The sequence below is a fragment of the Perissodus microlepis genome, chromosome 18 (assembly GCF_051167445.1).
Source record: "Perissodus microlepis isolate ML-2025 ecotype Zambia chromosome 18, ASM5116744v1, whole genome shotgun sequence".
Classification (NCBI taxonomy): domain Eukaryota; kingdom Metazoa; phylum Chordata; class Actinopteri; order Cichliformes; family Cichlidae; genus Perissodus; species Perissodus microlepis.
In genome coordinates this window covers 12,195,992-12,206,736 of record NC_140478.1, presented here as the reverse complement: position 1 = coordinate 12,206,736, position 10,745 = coordinate 12,195,992, and the positions used below count along the sequence as shown (strand labels likewise).

The 10,745-nt window shown below is 40.3% G+C and overlaps 1 protein-coding gene across 1 annotated transcript; it reads right to left on the bottom strand.

Annotated features, from left to right (window-relative positions):
- Nucleotides 1-5,533: 5,533 nt before the first annotated feature.
- On the bottom strand, nucleotides 5,534-9,359 carry ifi30a (IFI30 lysosomal thiol reductase a). Its single transcript, XM_084911631.1, has 7 exons — nucleotides 9,134-9,359; nucleotides 7,980-8,168; nucleotides 7,742-7,816; nucleotides 7,503-7,589; nucleotides 7,220-7,372; nucleotides 5,850-5,918; nucleotides 5,534-5,775 (listed from the first exon to the last, which is right to left on the bottom strand). The coding sequence occupies exons 1-7, from the start codon at nucleotides 9,251-9,253 to the stop codon at nucleotides 5,710-5,712; spliced, it is 759 nt and encodes a 252-aa protein (XP_084767757.1). The 5' UTR covers nucleotides 9,254-9,359; the 3' UTR covers nucleotides 5,534-5,709.
- Nucleotides 9,360-10,745: the final 1,386 nt, after the last annotated feature.

Below are 10,745 nucleotides of genomic sequence, written 5' to 3'. Positions count from 1 at the left end.
GAGATGGATACACTGCATTAAGTGGAGAGTTTTTTGTGGTTCGGCATGAAAAGGACGAATTGACATGCCAACGGAAGAAGCCAGGGATTAATGAATGAATCATTTCACCTCCTGAGCCACATCCGACCCCAATAACCTGCTGTCCTCGTTGCCATTACAATAATACATTTTCCAATTTTGTTGGCTACTTTTCAACAACACTGAACATGTTTGTGTTCCTTTCTAGATTTCTAGTGAGCTATACTGTCTCACAAAAGTTGCATTTCCTGCGAAAATGCCGGGTAAATGCCATATAGTGGAAATCGTCTTCCGAAAACAGCTGAAGAAGCGGAGCAATTTGCTGAAAAGAGGTGAAGAAGCTGAACTGTGTGATGAAGATGGCTTTATTTGAAAGGGTACACTAAAGAGTGTCAAGAAAGAAGAGGGAGCGAGAGCTCCGTTGAGTGTCAATTTTTTTTAAATTATTATTTTATTATTTATTTATTTTTTGCTAGTAAGAGCTATGGTATCAGGTCTCAGTTCACGATTGGATCCTATCAACTTGTCCAAGTGTAGTCATCTACTTATGCCTATCTACTGAAGCCTATGGCAGCTGGGATAGGCTCCAGCCCCCCACGACCCTGAATTGAATAACCTGAAAGAAAAAGGAATGGATGGAATGATCTCCTTGATATAGTTTCTAATGTGTGCACTTCTTTCTGCCCAGTTAACACTATTTTTCCCAAATTTCTTCAAGAAACTCTTCCCCTGGGTTTCTCTCGATTATCAGTCAGTCACTCATCTGTTTGCACAGATTACTTTTAAACAGCTGGTATCATCCATCTCCTTTAAAGACCCTCCATGTATCCCACTGTTTTTAAACAGATTCCAAAATTAATTTCTAAAATTCTAAAATACACTAAAACCAGCCTGAATCATTGATACAAGGCTGGATGGATCCATGCCTTCAAGCTGTTTACACCAAATTCTGACCATATCCTCAGAATGTCTCGGCACGTCTGCTATCCAATTTTGGAAAGCCCAAGCAAACCTTGTTCTTATATAACAAGAACACCACTGTGCTCTTATGCTGCTGTGGCACATCTACTTCATTAATGGTAAATGGACTGGTTCTTATATAGTGCTTTTCTAATCTACCCGAGCACTCAAAGCACTTTATACATGCCTCATACCCATTCACACCCATTCACGCAAGCTCTTTTTTCTCTGCTCAAGTGCTTTCTATCTAACATTCACACACATTCATTCTCTGAGGGATGAATCGTAGAGCAACTTGGGGTTAGTATCTTGCCTAAGGATGCCTAGGCATGGAGACTGGAGCAGTCAGGCATTGAACCACCACCACCTACAGCCAACCAAATAATAAACTTTCAAGGTAGTTTCTCATTTTCAGACTCTTCTCTATAAACCTTAGAGGTGACTGTGTGGCTAAAATCCCAGCAGATCAGCAGTTTGTGAAATCCTCAGACTAGCCCGTCTGGCACCAAACTCTAAGCGACGTTCAAAGTTGGTTAAATCACCTTTCTTCCCCATTCTGAAGCTCATTTTGAATTTTAGCAGGTCGTCTCAATCATTTCTAAATGGCCAAACGCGCAGAGTTGCAGCCACGTCACTGGTTGATTGGATATTTCATGAAGTTGTATAGGTGTACTTAATAAAGTGGCCAGTGAGCGTATAAAGAACAATGCAAAAGAACAAAACACCACATCACTCTCGGTTTATCCAGTGTTTGCAGAGGTGCTACTCAACAATGAATCACATGACAAAGAAGAAGCCTGTGAGGTTCACTGTAACTAATAACAATATCAAACAGATGTCTCCAGATTCCATCAACAGGTGGAAAAAGAGACGTAATGATGGTACACGTACACACACGTTCACAGACGCCAACACACGCACACGCAGACACGTACACACCCACACACGAAGTTTAGAGAGGCCGAAATTGCTACAGATGTATTGCTGAAGCAGCTTGAATGTTGTTGTGGAAACAATAATAAGAGCCTTGTTTGTCTGATCTTTTATGGCGATAATTGTTCAGCAGTGTGACAGAGGCGAGCGCAACGCCTTAAGCGGGACACTTTGTTCAATCATATGCTCGAGAAGCAACTCAGCTTTTTTCAATCTAAATAAACAATTAGCCCCCGCCCCGCCTAAAAACGGATGGTCATTAAGTACTCCTTAATCTGTGTTGATTTACAAGACCACAGCTTGCTTCACAGGGGCTGGTTTCACACTGAACACATATAATTTTAATCATTAAGCTTGAGAAGGGGCCCAGGTGTTGGGAAACTAGGAAAAAATTAACTCCTTTCCACACAGAGCGCTGGTTTTGGGAACACTTAAACTCCAGAGCTGTTCTTTCTAGAGGAAATCAGAGGATATTTAAAGAATGAATTTAACATGTGTGAGATACCTGAAGTATCATGTGTTCCCAAACATGCTTTTGAAGCAGGATGTGTGATGTTTTGGTATGCACATTTAAATTCATTAGCAAAATGCCACTAAACATGTTCAACATCAGTGACTTACAGGCCTCTGGACATGCAGCTGGTCAGAGTCCCGTAACTTCTCGAGTGTTTGATCCTGTAGGTCGCAGGGCCCGATGGGGCAACGGGCGGAGGGCCATCCTGAGCAGAAGATCTGCAGGAAAGCTTGGGCAGCTGCAGGTTTCCCGAGAAGAGCCTCTTCACAGCCCATCTGATATCACAGTCCTGGAGAGGCTCTACAGAGGAGGTTTGGTCTAAGGAATCCCACTGTCTCTGTAAGGCAGATAAAAGGCAGGCGATTTGGGGTTTTTTACTGAGATGATATATGCATACACGTCTAACTGTAAGCTAGAAAAAGAAGAGTGTGATGGTTTAAAGACGGGATAAATCTGCATTCATAAAGACTAGATTGGAGACAAAAAGGCGGGCCAGCTTTATAACTTGTTCACTTTTTTGCACTGAACTCATAGGTTTGGAGTGAACTGCAGAAAAGAAAGGAGATTTTTATGAAATGGAAACTGCTTGGTTAACTTGATTTTCTTTCATATGCTTTGCATGTCAGCTCGTCTTTCTTACTGAAATGAAAGGGATGTGCATGTGCATGTGCTGTGGCGCTAACAAGATTGATTGCTATGCATCACAACAATCAGCAGCTCTGTACTTTTCAACAGTAAACCCTGGCTCAAAACTACTTGGCACTCATTCCTTTAATTTAGCTTACATGCAGCTTTCTGGGCTATTACTTTGAAAAATGAAAATGATGTTCAGAGAAAATTTGCCTTTTCGTTGTTAATAGTTTATGGCCTGCAATAATTACAAGAACTACACAAACTGGTGACAGAGCAACAATACAGAAGCAGCATTTTAGCAGAAACCATACATAAAGGAAAGCTGCATGTTTGCCAGCAGGGAGAAGTTTTTATATTTCTCGAGCTTCTTGAAAAGTCTCTGTGAAGTAAAAAAAAAAAAAAAGACCATCTGTTGAGATCTAAAGGTGAGCCATGCACAGGGCTGTTTTTATGACGCTACTAAAAATGTGACAAGCCTCACAAAAGCCAACTCGGGCATTATTTTTGGAAGGTTTATCTGATTTCAGGTCCTGAGACCAAACACACTATCACCTTGGACACAATAGACGGTTCTTACAGGGAGACAGTGTTTGGGATTTCGCTCTCAGGGCTTCTCTGTTTCAGCGTCAGCGTTGAGGGGAAACAGATAAGAGTCCTTGTTTGCCGCTGTATCCCGTGACCCTATCTCTCCTTCTGCTTGGGAGTTTCACCTTTCCATAAACAAATGTCAACAGACTCTGGAGTTTTATTGTTGACCGTTTCTATCCAAGATCACCACGAGAGGGGCCGATGTGTCAACTTCATGGATTATGAGTTGGATGGATCAAGAGAAAGCTATGCTGCAACACATTAACTTTGTCTTTGCCACCAAATGATTTCCTTCCTTAATGACACAATTTTATACTTTAATTCTGTTGCTTATTTTCACGCACAAGCTCCCATTAAAGTTTCCACAACTATTTGGCAACAGGAACAAGAAAGGAAAACAAAACACGTAGCAGTGCAATTACAGAATCCACATTAATCACACATCATAGCTTTCCATTTAGTTTTTGCGAATGTGTAACCAGTTCACTTTCTTTTGAGTTCATAAAAGAAAGCAAATGAAATAAATAACCAAGCCTAGCGTAATAAAGGTTGCCGAATTTCTTAAAAGTGAAATTATTACTCTTACCTCTGTGAAGTTGAAAATTTTTGAGTTATTTCTCTTCATACTTTCAGCTACTGGGAACCAGACAAATGAGAAGGAAATGCCAACGAGGAGGATACAGGAACTACAGTTGAGATGAGATATGAAGCTGTCTGCGGCACCAACATTTAGCTGGGATGTCACTCAGTACAGACCAAACTGTCTCCCCGCCTCTTCAAAACTTTCAGCTGTCATCACATCGGTGATAAACAGCAAACTTTCTTAGAAGTAGTAAACCGATTTGACCCAAAAGCGATGTTTTGGAAAATGACGACAATTAGTCGCCAAAACATTAAGTATGTGGAGGATGCAGATGCTGGTAGAGAGATTGAGGTGGTGGAACAGCCTGCGTGGCAGGCCATTAGTCATGTGAGTCTTTCTGCAGAATCTGTGGACCTTGCAGATCCAGACCTGCCGGTCAGTGTAGCAAAACTCTGGGTTTGATCAAGCTGTTGCCTAAAATCTTCTCATTTAAGCTTTTTTTCTTACTCCATGAACACGGTTTAAATTTGTAGTTGTAGGTGAGTCTGTGTTAAAGATTCAGGAGATTTTGTGAACTTTAATGAACCTGTGCCTCCTGATGCTAAACCCACATTAACTCAGGTTTAAAAAACAAACAGAACGTGAAGTATAAGGTCAACTGTGACACACGTTTTCAAGGCCATTAGGCATGAGCTTTAGATTACCTATTATCCTACCATTTACATTAAACATTTACTCTGACGCTGTGGGAGACTACAAAGACAAAGAATCTAGTAAATAAACTCAAAATATCAGTTTTAATACAGCACTGTGACAACACTGTGTGCGTGTGTGTGTGTGTGTAAGCATGTATTCATATCTTTGTGGGGACCAAAACTTGGATGTTTACTATATTTGTGGGGACCAACGGCCCTTTTGGGGACCAAAATCCTGGTTCCCACAAATTTGAAGGGAATTTGGAGACTGAGAATGTGGTTTTAGTCACAGTGTTACAATTGGTTATGGTTAGGTTTAGGGCAAGGGTTAGGCATTCATTTTCGATGGTTAGGGTTAGGGGCTAGGTAAAGCATTGTCTATTAGATGTCCCCACAACATATTAATACCCTACTGTGTGTGTTTATTACCTCTAACAAATGACGATTTGTGTTTTTTGGATGATTTGTGAATTTGTGTACCTCCGTCTAAACGGTTTTTTAAAAAGTTTAGCAAAAAACACTTTAAATAGAGCAAATACCAAAGTGCTACAAAAACCATTTATGATTTTATGGTTTCCATAGATATTAATTCAATGACAACACAGTCTCTTAAGAAGGTAACGTGTGTTTTTATATTTTGGAATTACAAAAGTGAAGTGATCAAATTCTTAGAAACAAAGTGCAAAAACACAAAAAGAAAAAGAAAATCTTTGATGACATTCTTCAGTGTTTCTTGTTTAGAGGCCACACCTGGCTAGTAAACAGGCATGTGCAGAATTGCTCCTTCACACTTTCTGGCAGTAAGTTTTGTAGTGCATCTGGCTCCCCCCGCAGGCCGCAGGCTTAGTGCCCTGAAAAAACAAAACAAAAACTTAAGTTCAAGTAAATTACAAGGCAGATATCTAGTAGACATTGATGACTGTACCTTGTACATGCTGCAGACGAGAGAGAGGAGAGAATTCATGGCTTTGTCCTGCAGGTCGTCTGTATGCTCCTACAAATCAATGAAAATTTATATTCCCAACATTTAAAAATAAGTAACTTCTCATACCTCAGTTACACAGTTTCAATGGTTTATTAAGGCAACAGACACTTAGCAGTACACTTTATGTCTTAAACCTGGTGATACTGGAATGTAAAACAGCAATAAGAGGCCGTCAGAGACAGATCATCTGATTGACCTCTTGTTAGATTGCTAGGTGCACGACTTGCAGGTGATTGCAGGTCACAGCAATGTCATATAACTGTAAGGAAGACAGGTGTGAATGACTAAGGTGGTAAGTGCAAAGGCTGAGAGAGACCATTTCCAAAAAGGGACAGGCAAATGCAACAGATAGAGCTGAGCAGCCTGATAACCTTATATTGTGGATGATCTGAATTTAGCATTTGACTTGCTTTTCATAGGAATCCCCCCAAAAATATGATTGCCGTCAATCTTGGGTCATGTGATCTTAACAAAATTGTAATCAGGTGAGGCACACTTACTATGCACCTATTGTCATATGGAGTTTGGAAATCTAAATACAAAAAGAAGACCTTAAGTTGGTCCAGGAAGTACGGTACATAGTAAAACTCCTAACAGCAAAAAGAGTGTTTAACATTCCAATATTAACGCCTCTAATAAAGAAGAGGGGTTTACGTGGGCGTGCCTGCAATCCACATGTGACTTGCTTTAGACAAAACTTCCATTTTTATGTTAGGTTACTGCATGATGTCACGTGAAAAAGAGGCAGCTTTACATGTATCAGTCCCAGCTTTCTTTCACTAACAGATTTGGGCTTTGAGGCAGATCAAGTGTCAAACTCATCACTGAAAAAGTAACAGCGCTTCTTTTGAAGGACAGAGTCAACATCAGATCTGGATCATTTCAAATCACTTTCTCTGTTCCAGTCTGATGTCTTACAGTTTCTCACCTCTTCATTAAGTTTTTACAGAGTAAAGGAAAAACGTCCACTTCCATGCTGTATGTCATTCAATTCTGTCTTCTCTCTCCTATAGTTTGTATTATGTCCTGTCTCCCTTTTCCTTTCTGCTCACGCCCCAGTTGGTTACGGCAGATAGCTAACAGAGAGGAGGGGTTTTTTTTTCCTGTTAAAAGGTAGTTTTTCCTTTACACTGTCACCAAGTGCTGCTCATTGCAGGCTGTCTGATTGTTGGGGTTCGCTTACGTCGTAGGGTCTTTACCCTATGAGATAAAGTGCCTTTACGTGACTGTTGTTGTGATTTGGCACTATATAAGTAAAACTGAACACCATGGTATTTGCTGGATAGGCTGTTACTGCAGTAAAGTCTTACCCCATTAATGGTGATCCAGGGCACGTACTGGTGCGGAGGTTTCAAGGCAGCCGTCTCCAAGGCATTTTGATGCATCAGCTGGTTTCCTTGAGGACCATTGACGCAGCTCATGACTTTGTCCCAGCTCAAAGTGGGGTCATAGACTCCAGTACACTACAACCAAACATGGTGGGACATGAAACGGAAATTTATTAGTGACCAAAAAAAAAAAAAGTCATGGACTGAAGTGGTCTAGACCAGTCAATTGCCTGCTTAAATCAAACAAACACGCACACACACTTACAGCTTTGGCTGAATTGATGACATCAGAGGAGGACTCCATACAGAAGATGATTGGAAAAGCCATCTTGGACATGTTCATCAAACAAGTCTAGAGAAAAAAAAAAACAGAAAAAACAAATATTTCATTATTTTAAAAAAATTAAGCATTTTGAAGCAACACAGCAAGATGCTTTTGACACCAGACATGACACATTATTCAGCAGTTTGAGTCGTTGGTGTGTGTCTGGGGTGCAACGTTACCTCAATCATGTTGCCCAGACACTCCTGTTCTCCATGCTGGCAAGTAAAGACGTACTTTTCATCCTGTTTGACCTCCTGGAATGGAATACAGTTACCAATGATGTACTTGGGTAAATGTTTTTAAATTTTTGACAAATATAGTGATGAGAACTCTTGGGTTGCCTTTAACCGTAAATGTTTTTGCACAGGTAGATTTACAATCGCAGTCTGCAACCAAGCTGCTCGGCCGACTGCTTACCTGGGCATTGCCGAAAGGCACCAGGTTAACAATCATGATGTCATTCAGGAGGACCGCTGTGGGGAAGAGCATCATAACGAGAAACTGTCTGCACCCAGGACACAGACTCTCGTAGTAAAGCCCCACCTCAACGAGATCGTCTGTCTGTTGGGACTTTGTGTAGTTGGAATGAAGGCACGACTTCAAAACCTACAGCAAAGAGCAAAACAGGGAGGTCAGCTTCTTCAAAACGCCACCACGTTCAAGACTCCAGAGGAAGCTCAGCATCAGTGAGAGCTATACTATGACTTTTCATCAATAGCATGTGGTTGTAATTACTTGTGATCAAGCCAATTTCAGCTGAAAATGCTACAGAAAGGTTGAAAATGTGCATTCGCTGGTCCTTTTTTATGACTTAAAAACAGCATACACAGATTACCTATCAAGTTGTTGCAGCAATCATTTTTAAAAGTTTGAATTATATTTATATTGTTTATTGCATTATAATTGTGATTGTAATATTGTTAATAAATCTATCACCCTTTACATGACTATATCTTTTATTCACTGTATGCCAACTATGGTAAGACCAACTAAACTGGCTGCTTAGTGGTGCATGTAAAGACCGCACAGCTGGCAAAGAATTGGCATATTTGAACGTTTTACTTCCTAGTTCCTTAAAACCTAAAAATAACAGTTTCTTTCGAAGTCCAGTTAACAGACAAAAAAGGTTACAGAGTTTTAGTGAGTACTTGTTAGCTAACACTGAACATTAGCTATAAATAATTACTTAATAACACACGTGACGTCATTAAAAGATGAAGAAAAGGGCAACGCTTAGGGATGACTGATTTTTGTAAGAGACTGGCTCCGCTAACTTCATGTGCATGATAATTTTTCACCTCTCCACATTCAGACTATAATTTTGAAGTCTTTATCAGAGGAAACCATTATTTGCGGTCAGGTCAGTTTACTCACCTGAAAACTGACCGCATATCCCATTACAGCGACGCACTCATTGGTGCTGCTACGCTTTCTCTCAGTGCGTTTTTTTCTCATAAATATAGAAACTTTTATTTAGCTATTGCCTTACCTATGAAAGTGGCTAACGTCGTCGACACTAACTAGCCATTCAAAATTAGCTCTTGATAAAAAGTTATGTATAAAGTTCTTACCCCGCACTCAACAGCCGAGTCAACAGATGAACACCAGTTTAATGGCGACTGGGAGCATGAGGAGTACACGGAGGAGCCGACGTACCCAAAAGCCAAAAACAGCAGCAGTAGTGCCTTCATCCTTACCTACAACCAAGTCACTGTTTCTAACTGTCTCTAGCACCACAACACTGACCCACAAACAACTGTGCGGGTCCACTCTTTAATACTCGACCGCGCTTCCTCGTGCAGGTTAGCTGTTTTTTGATTGGCTGTGGTCTTAAGCGTCACTTGTAACTAGGAGACATCCATCCAAAGAGAGCGAAGTCTCTGCTGCTGTTCTGAGGAAATAGAACTGTCATATGATTGGCATGCTAGTGTGTAGTAAGTTTACACATCCTAAAGTTCGTGAAGTTCGCAATGATTTAACTACGTGGACATTTCAAGTCTATCAATAAAAAAATAACGTGGTGTACAGGCACAATAGCTCACAAGTTTTTAAAAGGAAATACATATCTGAGTTATTTATTATTTATTTTATTCACAAAGGGTTTCAAGGTATAATTTAAGAACATCCCGTAACTTGTGTGACATAAATTGTATCTCTACAATTAAAACCTAATACTGGAAAATGTTTATTTTACAATAAGGATTCAAAGGGGTATTTTAAGACGATGCAACATCTCAATTTTAAATCTTATCATGTTCTGTAAAGGTTAAGAAGTTCCCTCTTAAGATATGTTAGGGGTTTTTTTTCCAACAGATGAATGGGGAAGTTTTCTGTCTATTGTTGTCATTCTTGTTTGTCTCATAAAACAGAGGCGGTCCAAAGGTCTTGCTCAAGAAGAGTTGACATGCAGAAAATCATCACAAACCTTGGGCACTATATAAGGATTACCTGGTGATTCTCACATGATCTCTAACAGCTTTTGTCTGAAAACAGGGAAGTGAGCCATGACTGTGTGATTCACTCAACTTCCTGACTTGCTCCTTACTCCTTTATTTTGTATTGGGTGTAGCTGGCAAAACCAAAGCACCTCACTTCATTGAAAATCAAACCTTTTTTTGTGGAGGGGAATTCCAAATTTTCTTTCCTTTCCCATATTTACTGTGAAATGTGGTTTGTGGTACGAGGCTCGGCCTGAAGGCCCAGGGCCAAATACCCAGGCAGGGGATGCAGAGCACACATTAGAGTGGCAAAAAATTAAATATTCTGTGTGTGAATCAAAGGTCCCCCCCCACACACAAGGCATACAGAAACTGAGGCAAAACAGAAGTCTATATAAGGCTGCGGTCTTACACCAAAATTAAGGGGAAAGCATATGGAGGTCAGAGTTCCTTAATAGACACAGTGAGTAGCTGGTATTAAAAGCTGGAACAGTGGATGTAAAACTGATGAATTAACATAAATAAAATACAAACATATGAAAAAGGAAGTAGCAGAATCCCTGCAGGTTGTGCCAAAATTACAGGACTCATATGTCTGTGAAGGTTCTCAGTCATCCAGGTCATCGTAGTCAAAGGAGCTTGCAAAGAAAAGCGTCTGGACTTCTTTAAGTTACTTGAAGACGTTTCACCTCTCATCCGAGAAGCTTCTTCAGTTCTGAAGGGCTCATAGTTTCTTGCTTCTATA